The 16,797-nt window shown below is 35.5% G+C and overlaps 3 protein-coding genes across 5 annotated transcripts; 1 reads left to right on the top strand and 2 right to left on the bottom strand.

Moving 5' to 3' along the window:
- Positions 1 to 1,869: 1,869 nt before the first annotated feature.
- On the bottom strand, positions 1,870 to 4,131 carry LOC18106634 (GDSL esterase/lipase At5g37690). Its single transcript, XM_006372505.3, has 6 exons — positions 3,496 to 4,131; positions 3,257 to 3,384; positions 2,996 to 3,122; positions 2,785 to 2,897; positions 2,420 to 2,669; positions 1,870 to 2,333 (listed from the first exon to the last, which is right to left on the bottom strand). Exons 1-6 carry the CDS (start codon positions 3,731 to 3,733, stop codon positions 2,122 to 2,124), a joined length of 1,068 nt encoding a protein of 355 aa, XP_006372567.1. The 5' UTR covers positions 3,734 to 4,131; the 3' UTR covers positions 1,870 to 2,121.
- Positions 4,132 to 7,160: 3,029 nt separating this feature from the next.
- Positions 7,161 to 11,700, top strand: LOC18106635 (uncharacterized). Its single transcript, XM_006372506.3, has 5 exons — positions 7,161 to 8,721; positions 9,309 to 9,367; positions 9,504 to 9,632; positions 10,195 to 10,330; positions 11,017 to 11,700. Exons 1-5 carry the CDS (start codon positions 8,023 to 8,025, stop codon positions 11,368 to 11,370), a joined length of 1,377 nt encoding a protein of 458 aa, XP_006372568.1. The 5' UTR covers positions 7,161 to 8,022; the 3' UTR covers positions 11,371 to 11,700.
- A 264-nt stretch (positions 11,701 to 11,964) lies between these two features.
- LOC18106636 (THO complex subunit 4D) lies at positions 11,965 to 16,741 on the bottom strand. 3 transcript variants are annotated; one of them, XM_052448260.1, is made up of 8 exons: positions 16,502 to 16,741; positions 15,374 to 15,627; positions 14,440 to 14,583; positions 14,288 to 14,356; positions 13,163 to 13,350; positions 12,585 to 12,635; positions 12,305 to 12,375; positions 11,965 to 12,268 (listed from the first exon to the last, which is right to left on the bottom strand). In XM_052448260.1, the coding sequence occupies exons 2-8, from the start codon at positions 15,572 to 15,574 to the stop codon at positions 12,174 to 12,176; spliced, it is 819 nt and encodes a 272-aa protein (XP_052304220.1). In that variant the 5' UTR covers positions 15,575 to 15,627; positions 16,502 to 16,741; the 3' UTR covers positions 11,965 to 12,173. The 3 variants fall into 3 exon arrangements, with proteins under 3 accessions (XP_052304220.1, XP_006372571.1, XP_006372570.1); XM_006372509.3 differs by having other exon boundaries at positions 11,965 to 12,375; positions 15,374 to 15,630; XM_006372508.3 differs by having other exon boundaries at positions 11,965 to 12,375.
- Between the last annotated feature and the right edge of the window lie 56 nt (positions 16,742 to 16,797).

Below are 16,797 nucleotides of genomic sequence, written 5' to 3'. Positions count from 1 at the left end.
AATTTAACTTCACTGGAAAAAGAACAAATATGATTTTTTTCAAATATTAAAAATAATTTTTTAAAAATAAAAATAAATATGATTTTAATATATTTATAAATAAAAATTACTTTAAAAAGCATGAATACACTGTCAAAAACACCCTTAATGAATAAAAAAGAAAAACGGTGCGTTCGGTAGAAGACTAATCCCTAATTGCTTTCACTATAAATACACTGTAATCTCTCCGCAGCCACCGAAATCCTAATTCCTCATCTTTCCCTGCAAGCGTAAATATAATCTTTTTTCCTCTATCCTTTGTCTAATCTCTCTAAGCTCTTTGTTCATTTTCAATTTACTAAAGCATCTTAACTATGATTCTATGTGATTTAACTCACATTATATCTCATAGAATGCCAAATGGTACTTATTGGACAAGCAGATCTCAAAATCCTCGTATGAATCCTGGCTTTTTCTCGCGAGTCCCGCTTTTTATTTTTGAATCCCCTGCCTACCCTTTTTCTTAATATGATTTTTTACCATTTTTCTTACACAATATGTGAAAGATTGAGAAGTTAGAGGTTTTTGGGTTTAATGGTTCTGTTTTTCACCACATTTCCCAGTACCCTTTTATTTACTTTCGTTGTTTTTATGCTTTTTGCTGTCTAATGAGGGAAAGATGGAGACTTGGGCATTGAAGATCTTTTTTTTTTTTTATATCAAATACCCTTTTGTTTAATTTGATTGATTTTATCATTTTTGTGGTATGATATTTGAAGATTGCTCAATGATGATTGATTTTGCTTTAACCACACTGAAAGAAAGAGACTTGAGAGATTTGGGGATTCTAAATAATTTCCTTTTGTTTAACCCAAAGAAGTATACTGCTTGTTCTCTTTGATGGGTGCTTAGTGATTCTCTTTTCTATGAGAATGGAGGTTGTCTTGCGATCTCTCTTCCATAGAGGAAAGAAGAAGGCTTCTGTCAAGGATTACAAACAAGTTTCTCTTTGGTTTAAACAAAGATAGGATTGCCCTTTCTCTTGAGTTCTCTCATGTGGACACCTTTGGCCTTTAACTGAGAGCAATCGATTCTTGTGATGTTTTTTTTGTTCCTCAACCAACGAATTTTTGAATATTATTTTTTAGTTTTTAAAATTATTTTTTTATTTTATGTTTTGAGATTAATTTGATGTGTAGTAGATATTAAAAATAAATTTTAAAAAATAAAAAAAATACTTTTTTATATATTTTTTAAACGAATAAATGCTTTAAAAAATAAACTACTGTAAATGTTGAAATGTGAGTTTTGGAATTTATTTTTTTGGAATTTATTTTCATGTGCATGGATTTAATTTTAATATAAAAACTATGCCGCTGCATTTGCCAGCCAAACTTACACTACTTGTTAGCTATATCCCCTCATATTTGATTTGGAATCTAATTTGGTCCTTAAATTTCTAAATGCTCTAAATTAACATAATTCGAACATATTTTTCACGAACTAGTGTCAACTGAATACCAGAGTTTTTCCCTCACATTGCGCGAGATTCTTATATTTTGCCACTCAAAATAAATTATTAAGTCTATTATTAAAGAAACTGGGAGGGCTAAATTAAAAAAAAAAAACAAGAAGAAGAAGAGAAGATAAATACTGGAAAAAAAAAGGACAAATATTTTTGTCTTGGCCGCACAATCCAATTTTCAATGTCTTGAATTTGATCTCACAACTTTAATTATTATAAACTAATAATATTAAATTTTATTTTGCAAAACTAAGTAACCATCTCCAAGCATCAAATTATTTCTTGGGTATGTTGAGGTTTTATTTATAAATAGACAGTATATAATTTTGTTATGCTAATATAAAAAATAAAAAAAAATTGATATATTTTTAATTTAAAAATATTTTTATAAAAAATATCATACATTATATTAATATTCAAACAAATTTTTAATTGGAATTAGTTCTCAGAAGTACATTTTCTCACAATGGAAATCATTCGTACAAGCATTTGTATGGAATATAATGTTTGTCTCTTCATAAAAAAACGTAATATTGATAGATGTGTGAGCCCTTGTTCGCTTTACAGGGATTGCCGCAGCTCCATGGATTCAACTTTGGTGTTCTCAGAGGTATTAATCAATGAGAAGGTGTTGGTGCCACAGATGGCGGGCCTGAGAACAGGGTGGAAAATAACTTTTCTGCTAGTATTGCATTTGCTGCATCAGAAGGATGGAATGCATCCCAGAACACGTAGTCCTTCCGGTTGCTGCATAGTTTTGAGTTAGGCAAGCATAAACCACCTATGGTGGTATCCACGTTGCAGCATGAAGTGTTGGAGATCTTGAGGCCTGAAAAATAAAACAAAAATTGCTCAGGGAAAAGGGCTAGTTCAAGTATCTGTAGGATAAAATGATTAAAAGATGGTTGAACTTGCCATAAGCAGTGGGATTATCAATCAAGTCCAAAACATCTCCGTACGCATCTGCAAATGTTAGTTTTGCATTTGGGAATCGTCGGTTTAGAGTGGCGATCAGCTTCTTAACTCTGGAGTTGAATTCTAACACATACTCATTTACTCTCTTTAAGCATCGACCTGTCTTTGATTTCACCCTCTGAGAAGGAATGCAGCCAAGAGGGCCAAGCCCATGAAAGACAACCTTTCTGGCACCCAGTTGGTATAGCATCTGGCATAATCAAGTTTCATGATGTATGGCTTATTGCTTAGAGAATTGTTTTCAAAACCTACCATAAACACAGCAGACATTTTAAGAAAAGAGAGTTAGAGAAGGTATTCTTTACAGAAAGCTGTTTGTCCAGTGTAGATATCAGGAGTTCCACAAACTCATCAGGTGTGTACTGCTGACCATCTGCTAAAAAGGGCTGCAAATAATTGTTGACATAGTCATTACTGCCTGCAAAGATACCCCAAAGATAAATCGTCATTCCTGCTCTTTTGTCCTAGCAAAAGGAGCTGAATCACCAGTACATTCAATTGTCAAAGCATGCCTACCAAGTCCAATGAAGTACATGGCCTCATTGCAAAGTTTGTTGGCAGCATCTTCTCCTATTTTAGCCCTGATTGATTCCTTAGTCTTCTTAAAGCACTCTATCTGATCGTAAAAGGATAATTTCTGAATCTGCAATACAGAAAATTAACAAAACAAAAAAAAAGGGGGTTAAATACTATACAAGTGTGGTTATGTTGCACTTAGAGCAAGCTGTCAAGAACTTCTAAGCAAAATAGATTCTTCTGCAGAGAAAACAAACATACAAAATATAATCCTGTGTCATTAAGAATTCCTGCTCCACCAGATGCATAATTAACCCCCGTAAGTAATGCATCATCATTCTTTGACAAAGAAAGGAAAGGTGGTGGTGAGGGAATTCCAAGTTTTGCAGCTTCAAATTCCACAAAAAAACAGCAAGAAAAAAAAGTTAGTCCAACAAGCACTAATTCTTGGAACTCTAAGTTTTACATTTGATTTGTAAGATAATTAGTAGCAGCATTACAAATTATATCACCAATAGTCCTCCCATTTGTGAACCTTCCTGTTGCCCTTCCACCAGGAAAATCGATCCCATACCACGGATAATCAGACCTTGCAAGAGAATATTGAAGATACTTGTTGTTTCCAACTTCTGTCAATGAGTCACCAAAAATAAATGTGACAAGTGAAGCAGCTGATGCCAATGTTGTTGCCTTTGCTGCAAGAATGAAAGCAGCCAAAGCCAGTCCTAGTATTGCCATTGTCTGCCAATCTTCACTCGCTTGTGCTTGCTTCAGGAGTGGAGAATCATTGGCATGGATTTATACTAAGTTCAGTGCCATATCCACTGCATGTTTAGTCATGCCTAGCTCCTCAAGTTTTCAGGTATTAGGTGATTAATTTCAAAATCATAGGTGATACTCTGTGCATAGAGGGTCTCATTTTAGTGAGTGCAACTTTTCAAGTTTTGGGAGGTTGGCGGCCTCTTCTAGCAGTTGGCCAACTCGTCTTACTGTCAGCAATATTAGTTTGGTTAGGTGTTTGCTCTAGGTAACATTAATGGCGTTGTTCAATGATTTACTCGACTAAACACTTACAGAAACATCACAGGCATGATTCCCTCCCCTTTTCATGCAAAATACAGTGGACTTTATAGAAAACTTGGGAATACGTTTTTGCCCTCTTGAATGAAATTATGACCAGAACATTGAAATGGGATGTCAAGTAGAGTGAGTTGGTCTTAGCAGTAGCTGACCAAATCTTCACAAAATAGTGTCTGTGGGTTAAAAGTTGTCAAATAATTCTCAGAGTACTGTCTACCCAAGGTGATGTTCAGCTTAAATGGGCAAAACTAGAATAGCCCCATTGTTTTAAGTAGTTGAAAATAGTTATTGAAAAAGTTGCTCTTTTTTCCTGCTAGATTGGCCTTGACAACTGCTTCCTTGGCCTTGGATGTGAAAGCTAAGCTCTATGGTTTCTTGGGACATTCGTTGTTAGTATAAAGAATGGAATATTTTAAAATTATTTAAATCTCCAATGATGTGTTAAACAAGCACGTTCTCACATTCATATATGGTTTTTAATCATTAGTTTTTAGATTTAATAACTTAAACATAATATTATTCTTAAACTTTGCTACTTTCCATTTATGTTCTCATTCTTGTACATCAAGTTAGCTACATAAATTATTATTTTCTGAACTTTTTAGCCTTGCGTTGTTGTAAATATAGAATTCCAAAGAGAGATGTGATCGAGACTCCCTAGTAGGAAAAAAAAATACAAAACCATGTATTATTCCAAATTTATAATGGGAAATTTTTAAGTTAAAAGTAGTGTTAACGAATAATATAAATTATATCTTGAGACCTCACCTAACAATTTAAGTTATTGGGTTGAATAGATTATTTGACATAGTATCAGAGTCTTGATGATCGAGCGATTACGAATTCGAATTTTACTATCCACATTTATTTGATAAAAATTAAGCACATGGTAATGTGAACCTGTGTAAATTTCAAGATCAAAGAACTTTCACTTGAGAGGGTATGTTAGAAAATAATATAAATCATATCCCGAACTTTTACCTATAACTTAAACTATTAGGCTGAGATGATTTTTTAATATGTAGTATGAAATTCACTTTTACTATATATCAATAACAATTTTAAATTATGCATATACTAGAATAACAATTTTCAATCTATGAAGCTTGAATCATCATAATCATCATCATAACTTATGTTTTAAATTCTCGAATGGATTTCTCCACTTACAAATTAAATGGCAGCTGATGAAAAAACACAGATCTACTAGGTATGAATATAAAACGAAAAGAATTACATGTATTTACAAACCCACACATGCCCTACAAGGCTACACTACACACATAGTTAACAAGTCGACATGTTATTTTTGTAAAACAACAATGGGTTCTAGAAACTCAATTGTAAGAAACCCAACTTTAATGGGAATGAATTCATAGGTGTCTTTTAACGGTTTGGATACGGTAGTTGTTGAACTGTCCCCCCTTCTTCTACCTTCTCTTGTTTGTTCATTCATTTCCTGTTTTTATTTGCTTGTTTGTTTTTGGGCTAATAAACTATTGTTATAGTAGCTAAAATGTTTTTTTTTTAGGAAATATATTAAAATAATATTTTTTAAATTTATTTTTAACACCCATTTCAAAAAAATTTAAAAATATAAAAAAATTATTTATTTTTTAAATACATACCACAATAAAAATAAATAAACAAGTTCTAAATTTCACATGTGTCATGTAAAATATTGGTTAAAAAATCAGTAGACGGTGAGAGAGTTACAGCTGGACAATTGCAAATCTTCAAGGGATGGCATCTTGAGCCTTTTGTCTTTTCCATATCTTTGCATCTATCTATGTTATTTTACTTTGGGACAATATGATGACAGATTCTTGTTCCTTACACCAAAGTAATTAAACCCCATTCAAGACTTAGATTATAGATTGAGTGTATTAATCCGGATTAAAATAATATATTTTTATTTTTAAAAAATCAAATTAGATTTTGATTGAATTGTGAGTTGACTAATCATGTTATCTAAATTTAATCAAATCAATTCTTTTTTTTACCCAACTTAAACTAATTGCGGTTCAACTAGGTCTTAAGTAGAGACTAAACCGAATTTAATAATTGTGCTCTACATAGATAGAATGTGTGGCATGTCAATAAGGTTTGGAAGAAAAACATGTGCATGGGCAAACCCTAGAAGGGAAGTTGCATGAATTTTCCAAATTTTCTGGAATTGGAGCATATTCCTTCTTCAAGGGCGAAGAAATGTTGTGATCGACAATCTGCATGCTGAATGGCTTTGGTAGGCTAATATTTAATTTTGGAGGGGAAGAGGAAAAATCATAATTTAAGACTCTCCTCGTAGCCTCATAGGTCAATCCAATGAAGAGATCATTGTTCTCACCAACAAGGAAACGAGGCCATTGCTCTTGATTTTGATTAAACTCTCATGGTCAGCTTGTCACATATATTGTTTTAATTTATACCAAATATATAAGAATTTAATTGATTACAGAATTTCCCATCATTTAATTACTGTTGATTTCTTGTGGGATTTAAACCCTGTCAAGTATATATATGTCCACACAATGAAGAATTAATTACTGGTTATTGAATTAATTTCTAGTTCATGAAGATAATTAATCACTCGAATTTATGTTTAAACTATATATTATTTCATCAAGTCAACTCAGCATATATACTGGCTCTTGTGTTTGATCAACATCATGAATCCATTCAAATTAAGAAGAATAAGGTCTAAAATCTTGAATTTTGTCTTCTAAGTCGAAAGCAATATTAATACTATTTTACAAAATTAAATTCATCTTGAAAATCTCTCTTACTTCCCATACCAACAAGAACAAAATAACAATCTCAGATCACTCACTTTAATCAAGATTAATATTAAAAAAAAAAGAAGAGAAAATCAAGTAATCAACACGATGAGACAATCAAGAGAATATGTGCTCACCTAATCAAAGAAGATGGTCAAACATTATATACTGTCTTTTTCTTAAATTTCCTTAATTATGGTGATATGCTTTTTAAAATATTTTTATTTAAAAATATATTATAATATTTTTATTTTTTTAATAATAACACATTACAACCATTAAAAAACACTATAAAAAACACCAATTTAATGACAAAAGTGTATCCAAAAGGCATTATATTCCCCATTTTTACACCTATCCTAACATGCAATGAAGCTTTATAGAAAATCTAATAAATTAATCTCTACATCCTTCCTGTTGTTGTGCCAAAGCCTCAAGACAAGCACCTAGCATCTTCACAGTTCACAGTATTTCATCATCCTTCGCATTTAAGCAAATAATATATGAAATTTTCAAAAGATAACACAAAAGACAATACACAATTCACACCCATCCTCCTCCACCCACTTGAGCTTCCCACTCCACCATCCTCTTCCTTCTAGCATCCCTTCCTTCCTCCACTCTCTTCTCTCTCTATAAATTGGTATCCTACTGTTTTCACTGTCGTCAATGGCTAACACTGAGCTTCCTTTTCATGCGAGCTTATATGATAAACATTCTTTCCAATGATTCTAAGCCTTTCCCACCTTCTCACTCTCTCTTCTTCTTGAAACTTTCCCCTCTCAAACACCACTTTCCTCCCCATTCCTCCTCCCTCTCTCTCCAAAATCTTCTCATAAATTCCAAGCAATTACCAGCCCCTCTCCCTCCCTCCCTCCCTCCCTCTCTGCACACACCCAATTATTTACCTCTCTCAAGTTTATATTCTTTTCCCCCAAAATATCCCTCCCTCCCTCCCTCCCTCTCTCTCTCTCTGTGAGTGTCTCTGTAAGTTGCAGCTATTTACCTTCAAAAAGCTCTTTCCTTTCTCTTCAAAACCTCTATCTCTGTTTTTTTTTTTTTTTTCCTGTTCCAAGATCACACCTTTCTCTTGAAAGCTCCAGTCTTTTCCAAATCTGTAGAAATCCCACTTCACAAATCCCTCTCCAAACCTAAAACCATTCGGAAAAGATGTCTCTCTGTTGTGGAGTAGAATGTGTAGTTATATTAGGCTTTGCGCGCTGGGTTTGGAAACGTTGCACATACATTAGTGGTAATGACAGTGCAAACTGGACATTAGCATCACCAGAAGAGTTTGAACCAATCCCTCGTATGTGCCGTTTAGTCCTTGCTGTCTACGAACCAGACCTTCACAACCCTCAATTCATTCCTCAACATGGTTTCCGAATAAACCCTGATTGGGTTATCAAACGTGTAACTTATGAACAAACACAAGGGCGGGCCCCTCCTTACGTAATTTACACAGACCATGAAAATAAAGAGATTGTTTTGGCGGTTAGGGGATTGAATTTATACAAAGAAAGTGATTATAAAACGTTGTTAGATAATAGATTAGGAATGCAGATGTTTGATGGAGGTTTTGTGCATCATGGGTTGATGAAGTCTGCTGTTTGGTTATTGAATGAAGAAGGGGAGACATTGAAGAGGTTGTGGGAGGAGAGTGGGAAAGAGTATGATATGGTTTTCGCTGGGCATTCTTTAGGGTCTGGTGTAGTGGCTTTGTTAACTGTTATAGCGGTTAATCATAGAGATAAGTTAGGTGGGATTCCGAGAGAGAAGATTAGGTGTTATGCTATGGCTCCGGCAAGGTGCATGTCTCTTAATTTGGCTGTTAAGTATGCTGATGTTATTCACTCTGTTATCTTGCAGGTTAGTTTTGTCGATGGATTGTGTTGTTTGGTATTTATTGATTTATTTGGTTCTGTGATTTTGTTTGATCTGTGATGCCAATGAAGGCTCTACTAGTTTTAACTGTCTTGTGTATTTTTCTCTATGCTGATTGGTCAAGAGTTTGATTTATGTTGAATTTTCTGATAAGATCTTTCGGGTTTGAATTTTTTTTTAAGGCAATTGTAGGACTTTGCAGTTAACTGTCATTTAAAAAGGTGTTGGATATTTCACTTTAACTGGTGCTTTCATAGTTTAAATGCCTGGTTGCTGCAGAATCTAATTGATCTGTGTTTCGTGTTGTATGATGGGCAGAATTTAGGACGTAATAAGTTGATGAATGGTGCAGTTAGTACCTTGCCTCCCAGCTAAATAAAATGAAACAAATCAGCATTCTTTGAGTGTGTGCCATAATCAACCATATTTTTGTGAAAGTAATTAGGATGCCAGTACTAGATGTTTGATGTTATTCTTTGAATCTGCGTTGTAATAATGTTGTAATTTACTTAGATCACTCTATTTCAGTGTTAAAGGCACTACCTTGATGTAAACATATTGCTCTTATCCAGGATGATTTCTTACCAAGAACAGCTACTCCATTGGAAGACATCTTTAAGTCAATCTTCTGGTTGGTATTCTTATGTCCATGTCATTGTAGAGGCTATCTGTGCCTTTCATTTTGGATACAAATCCTCATCCTCGTAAACTTAGTGGAGTGAGTTCCTATTATTATCTCTTAAACGAGGTGTTGATCCTTTGTACAGCTTGCCCTGCTTGTTGCTTTTGGTTTGTTTGAGAGATACCTTCATTCCAGAAGGTAGAAAGCTTAGAGATTCAAGAAGATTTTATGCCCCTGGACGAATGTATCATATTGTAGAGAGAAGATTTTGCAGGTAACATGTTCAATTTATCGGCTCTGTTAACAAAATGCATTAGCCTACCATGGCCCTAAGCAGTATACAAAACTAGCAAATTTTTTATTGCAAAGCATTCACATGCATAATTTGCAATTTTGATCAAATTTATAGACCATAGTTTGCTTTTGACATCCTCTTGTTGCTAAAATAGGTCTTACCTTTATAATCTATGATCTTCTATTATTGCTCAACCCTCCTTATTCTGTCTCTCTCAATAACAATCACACAAACCAACCATTAGACGGTCTGCATCAAGATGCTCTTTCATTAACTTATAATCCATTCAGTTGCCCAATTATTGATTGTAAAAGGATAAGAATGCAGTTTAATCATTCAGCTAACTAGCACCTTTTTTTTAATAAAGAGAAACTTTTACCATCCTTGTGTTAAAATTGGGTTTGAAAATAACTATATTCTCCTTAATTTGGTGTTTGATTCATAGTAATTTCCTCTCTCCCTTGAGAACATTGATGGTATAATTCTCACTGAAAACACTCGTGCATGTCCTGAAAATTTTTCCTTATTCTTGTTGCCACAGATGTGGGAGGTTTCCTCCAGAGGTCAGAACTGCCATTCCTGTAGATGGAAGGTTTGAACACATTGTCTTATCATGTAATGCCACATCTGATCATGGAATTATTTGGATAGAAAGGGAATCAGAGAAAGCCTTGCAGGTAAGTCTTTTCCTTTTGATAGTATGTTTATGTTCCATTTCATTTATAATCATCTAGCAAGTTAGAGCAGTAAAAGCTTGGTCTCTTCACTAGCGTTTTATAGAACAATAGAAAATAAATAGTTTTGCCTTTTAGTATCATACTGCAAAAGTTTTTCTACCTGGAATTAGCCATTTATCTGAGTACATGCCCTCATTTTTCCCATTCAAAGAAGGTCATTTGGATCAAGCATTTGAAGCATTTGGATTTGGTGATGTGTTTTGTCTTTCTTCCTTCCTCCCTACAGATACACATGCCAGCCCACGGATTATGCGTGCAACTTTGTATTAACTGCATATAATGTGTTTCTGCTTGATTTATTCAAATCTGATATTTTGATACGTTTTTCTCCTTGGGGACAGGCGTCCCCCCCCATTCTCCTCATGTACACAAGTCAGGCATATATGCTTCTTACCCCACAGGGCATTGACATTTCTAATCCCTGTTTCATCAGTCCAATTTAAATACTGCTATTCTATAGTAGTTCTTTACATAAAATTGCTTCCCTTAAGATTGATAAGGGTAATTGTATCAAAACAAGTAACACCAGAGGGAGAGATTTTTTTTCTTGCCCTTTAAATTCCAGGGCTCAACTTCTTTATTTGTTGAACAGTTTACTGACGGTTAATGGTATTGATTTTCCACAGATAATGAAGGAAATTGATTCTGGAACCATTACAACTCCTCCAAAAGTACAGAAATTGGAAAGGATGCAGACAGTGGAGCAAGAACACAGGGATGCATTGGAAAGAGCTGTCAGTTTAAATATTCCTCATGCTGTGACCACCCCAGATGTAGAACTCTTGAAGGATAACAGGACAGAGCCTTCCCTGTCCGAAGGCGTCCAAGCCTCACAATTCAAATCGACGTCCACTGGCAGAAAGACTAACTGGGATGAAGTGGTTAAAAATCTTTTCAAGAAGGGCGAGTCAGGACACCTTGTTTTAAACAAAGAAGTATCTGCTCCAACTCACAACATTTCTGTTGGCCAACCTTCATGAATACAATTTATTCTTTCATCCGACCTTTTAGTAAGCTGAAAGTGTGTGTATATCTTGTGTACAACTCCTGCTAAGATGCCATACAACCCCTGGTTTGCAGCAATGGGAGAAGATGGGGAACCGGCGCAGAAATGCACCCCCGCCCTTCGTCTTTATAATCACTTTTGTTCTTTGGGTGCTTCTCTCGCTCGGAAGGGGTTTTTTATTGGATTTGTTCATGCTATTTGTCATTCTCAGATGCAAAATCTTGCCTAGAGTGCAAAAACAGTTACGAGAGCTTTTGGGAACACGTTATCATTTTGTCTACTGAAAACGAAGACCAGAATTTCATATTTTGCTTTCAATTTTTTGAAATACAAAACAAACAGAAATACCAAATTCTTAAAAATAAGCAAGTTTTTGGATGATGATTCTTGATTGAATATTATATCATGTTTAATACCGAGCACACCAATTCCAAAGAGATCAAACTAGGAATGAAAAGTCATTTCCTTGTTTCGATTTACAATCATTCTAAAAGTATTGGATATATAATGATACCATGTTAAACAAGGATGCGTGGAGCACGGTCATATTAGCCTCTTCATAACAATATATACAACTAAAATATATAGAGAATCAAGAAAATATGAAGGCGATTATGAGTTGGAAAGACAACCAACATTCTCTGTTACAAAAAGCTTCCAGGCTAGTGTTAAAAGTTAGCAAAAAAAGGAACAACAGACATCACTGCAAGTAACAAGTTTGTGGGGCTAAGATGAACACAAACTAATGCTATGTCTAGTTGGGAACAACTTTCGAAATTAAGTTTGCATGGCTTCAGCATGGTAACTTTCCAATTCCTTGTCCAGCTCATCTACTGACTTTTCAACAGGTTGCTTCTTCCCACGGCCACGTCCTCGGCCAGGAGCCTGACCACGTCCAGGAGCTTGACCACGGCCAGGAGCTTGACCACGGCCATTCCTCGTACCATTCCTTAGATCCCCACCTCCACGACGACTCTGACTGTGCACACAGACAGCACAGATTTTTTTTTTAAAAAAAGACGTAAAATAAAAAATAAAACCTCTTTGACATGAGAAGAATAAGGGAAACAAAGGAATTTTGTTCAACCTAACATTAATACTACTAAACAAAGAACAGGCAGAAACAAGACTGTTCAAGGAATTAAACCAACAAGCAAAACAGCCACATATGAAGGAGAAAAAGCTTACCCAGAACCACGATTATTTGCGCCAGCACCTCTTCCACCACCTAGTCCAGGTCTGCATAATTTTCAAACTATCAATGGAAGTGTTCTGAAAATACAAATATCATCTTCAGGAAAAAGCTTCTAAGTAATGCTTTACATCACACCCTCAAACAGATAACGGTGTTCAAGAGAGTGACATAATGTGAAAGATGCAATCTTCATGTTACCCAGGACTCCAGCCAAACAACCAGTAACATGCATGAATAAAAAGCTAATTTTCTCATTATAAGACCGAAGCTATTGATCCCTTCTTATTGAACAACAAAATCAGCCACAACTAAATTGTCAAAGGAAATCAAACTACAGCCCAGACAACAAGCACTGTGACCTCATACAGTCTACAAACTCTTGCAAGCTTGGATTCCAGCTTCAAGCACACAAGGGAAGCGAGCTCCCCATGAAAAAGTTAAAAAGTTCTATAGCAAATGCAGAACATTTGATAGTTCACCAGAAAAGGTCCTAATAGATTGACAGATTCAGATGAAGAATGCAACATCAAATCAAATCATGAGAACAAAGACAAGCAAAAAAACCACATACGTCGTAACAACAGTTCTCTTCTTCTTTCCATTTGCTCCAGTAACATTCATTCGAGCTGAAATAGGCACCACTGGATTGGGACCCACAATCTCAATCTTCATGGGCTTTCCATCTAACAGAACATTGTTATACTTCTTAAGAGCAGCAAATGCATCGCTTCTTCTTGTATACATAACTTCAGCTGAGCCCTGTTACCAAGCTATAAACATTAGAAGTTTCCTATCCGGGGAGAACACTTAGAAACCAAAACAGTAAATGGCAAGTTTAAACAAAGCCAATCAATGTACTGAGGAAAAAGCTACGACTAACAAGCTTAAGACACATGAACCACAAGAGAGCTGTAAATATCTATTTATTTATGAAAACAGCGGATGTTTTCCTGTAGCATGTTGGGTATTCATCTAATTTTTAGTACATGTTCAAAAACCATTCCAACAAAATATCTATGCAAATAACTCATGAGAGGCACTAATAGCACAACAAAGGAAACAAAAAGGACCATGAAAAGCAGGCTCTTCACTGGACCAGTGTCATAGGTGCATGCAAAAGTGTGAGTGAGGAACCAATGGGCTGAGGTGAAAGGCATATACATCAAAGGAGATAATTTATAGTTAGCATCTAACCAAAAACTTAATAACGATAAGCAGATAGGAATTTTTTTCCTTCTCTTTGCCAAGTCTGTGTTTAAGAACTAAAACTTTAATTCTGCAGATCTGACAGTTTGCAAGTCCAACTAACAGACCTGCCCAGGACATTACTACTTTTTCTCTAGTTAATAATTTTTTCTCGTTTTTCCTTATAGATATTCTTTTCTCCTTCTTGCCATTGACAATAAAATGATTCACCCCTATTTTTCATCTCATAGCAAACACATCCAGATTTGAGATTTCATGATTTCACTAGATATATCACATGTCCTTGTAAATGCAGGCAAATGCAGGCAATTACTCTTCCTTGTGGTTAGCACATGATTAATGAAACCTCCCAGCCTTTAACATGCAACTCATAATTATTAAATGATATAAAACCAAACTTCCAGAGAGAGAATCAAATGATATTCAAGATCCAACCACCTGGTAGCAGTACTAACATAAATAAGTTCAGTTATTAAGAAATTGAGCTTACACTAGAGCGACCATCTTTGTCATAGTGAACAGCATATCGTTTCAGATCTCCAACCTCTGCGAAGAGCTCCTGAGTTTCCCAGAAAACTTATTTTAGAAAGGCAAAACAGCACACAGAGGATCTATGATGAAAACATACAGCTTAAGTTGTACCCTTATGTCTTCGTTGGTCACCCCATAATCCAAGTTTGAAACATATAACTTGGTTCCAACTTCTACTCCTGTTATTCCTGCAGCTCTAATGCTATCCTCAAGCAGATCATGCTGCCAAGGCAAACTCCTGACTCTGCGAGAAGGCTGATGACATCAAATAGAACATGTCAGCTTATTTCCATAACAAGTTCACCATCTCCAATATCAATCTCAGTTGAGGAATTTCCCAAAAGATAAAAAGCAACTGCAGTTTAGTAAAAAGATCAAGTAACCATGTCTCCAAACTTCAGGAGGTTGAATTAATAGATGGCAGATAGGAGTAAAGGATTCGACCCACTGCATGTGAAAACCAGTGCTATGATATAGGTGGGAGCTCCAGTTCTGAAGTTAAGCGAAGGAACTCCTTTGCAAAAACACCATGAACTAGGAGAGATGAGTTCTTGCACCGAAGAAATTCCGCACATAACAGGAGGATCCATCATAATCTTTCCGTCTAAACAAGTCAAAAGCTAGAACTGTATAATATGGATTATATAGAGGACTAATTGTTAACTGACATTATGCTACTGGTGCGAACTCCATTCCCAAATATTCACCTATGAAGCCCAGGATAAAATGCTAGGAAGTAGCATGATAACTGGATGAGGACCAGAAAAACTTCTGCACAGACCCACGTCAAATCAGATCTGTGGAAAATCCCCAGTATATACACCCAATAACCCAAAAGTACAGCTAAATCCCAAGATAATGATATAAATGCAACGAACAGTAATGCTTTAGTGGATGAGGTCAAGTGAGCTTCGCCATGAACAAATTAATATTAAGATCCACTGTATTTTGACTTTTAGCATAATAGAGATCCCTTCCATTTGGATTTCATAATCCTAGAAGGTTCTGAATCATATGCATATACCATCCACAGTTTTGAGCTTGCCTTAGCAATGGAGTATTTTGATGGCCAAGTATTCACTGAGAGAGGGCCTCTACGAACAGCCCCTGACATCCTTCCATTATTAAAGGACCTAACAGGTCCACGTCCACGGCCACGTCCACGGCTGGCCCTACCTCGTCCTCTACCTCTCTCCCTGTTTTTCTTTATAATGTCATCAAGAGACATATCCACAGTTGCAGCCATTGAAATTGCAGAAGCAGCACAAACGTTTTTGAGAAAATGAGCAGTAGGTAAACCTGCTATGTGAAGATACAAAGGAAAAAACAATGCAATGATCAGTATCAAAACATTGGCATAAGAAATAATACATGCTTAGTCAACATTCACCAACAGTCCCTTACAACACAACCCTTAGAGAGCACATATTAACAATAGATATTGTTAATGTCTCCACCACACCAATAAGATTTTCAACAGAAACTATATATAGGCAAGCAATGGTGTGCCAGATACTAAGTATTGTAACTTTAACACTCAGAGTAATAGAATTCAGTCTCGATCTCTGAAAAAAGTCACAAAAAACCCAACAATTTACCAAAATGCTCAGTCAACAACATAAAACAAACAAATCTAACTAGCATGCTGAAACTCCAATTTCTAATAGGAAAAGAGACAGAAAAAATAACTTTACAACAACAAAAAAACAAGAAAAACAACTTTAAATAGTTTTAAAATGAATTTCAGAAGTTCAAACACTCGGACTAAAACATTGACCATTCAAGAACAAACAAGAAACCCTTAAATTATGGTTTTTTGTTGTTCACTCCAATTTCTCGTCACTATACAAAGATTCCTCGTCGAGAAATATTAGATCCGAATCATGCGTGAAGCAACAAAATAAACCTCAATTGGTGCTATTACGGATCTAAGATTTTCAAAAAAAATTCACAAAATCCCACAGCTTCAAATCCCTAAACAAACAAACAGAGCCTCTGAAATGAAAAATAACAAAAAACCCCCAAAAAAGCAGAAAATAAAAGAAAACTTCTAAGTCCCTTAAAGCAAAAAGCTACAGAAGTCAATAACTCAGCCAACAAACACAAGTCAAGATCCCTGGAATATTCGAAACCCTAAAAACACAACACCGAGAGAGGAGGAGAGGGTGAGTACCTGTAGAGAATCAAAGATCGGGGTGAGATCTGGAGAGAGGGAGGGAGATAAACTGGGGATTCAGGGTTTAGACGGGGGATTTTTATCGAGGGTGAGATCCAGGGCTTTTTTCTAGGGATTTATTTTTGAGGGATTGAGGGATGTGTATCGAGGAAGGCGGGGGTATTTATAGAGGAGAGAGAGGGGAAGAGATTGGAGAGCAAGTTTACGCGTTTAAGGCGATGGGGGGGCTTTGCTTTGTTTCATGGTTTGTTGCCTTAGTCCCTTGTTTATATTGTTTTATATGGGCCATGGGC

Source organism: Populus trichocarpa, chromosome 17, assembly GCF_000002775.5.
Source record: "Populus trichocarpa isolate Nisqually-1 chromosome 17, P.trichocarpa_v4.1, whole genome shotgun sequence".
NCBI classification, from domain to species: Eukaryota; Viridiplantae; Streptophyta; class Magnoliopsida; order Malpighiales; family Salicaceae; genus Populus; species Populus trichocarpa.
This window is presented reverse-complemented; position numbering and strand designations above follow the sequence as displayed.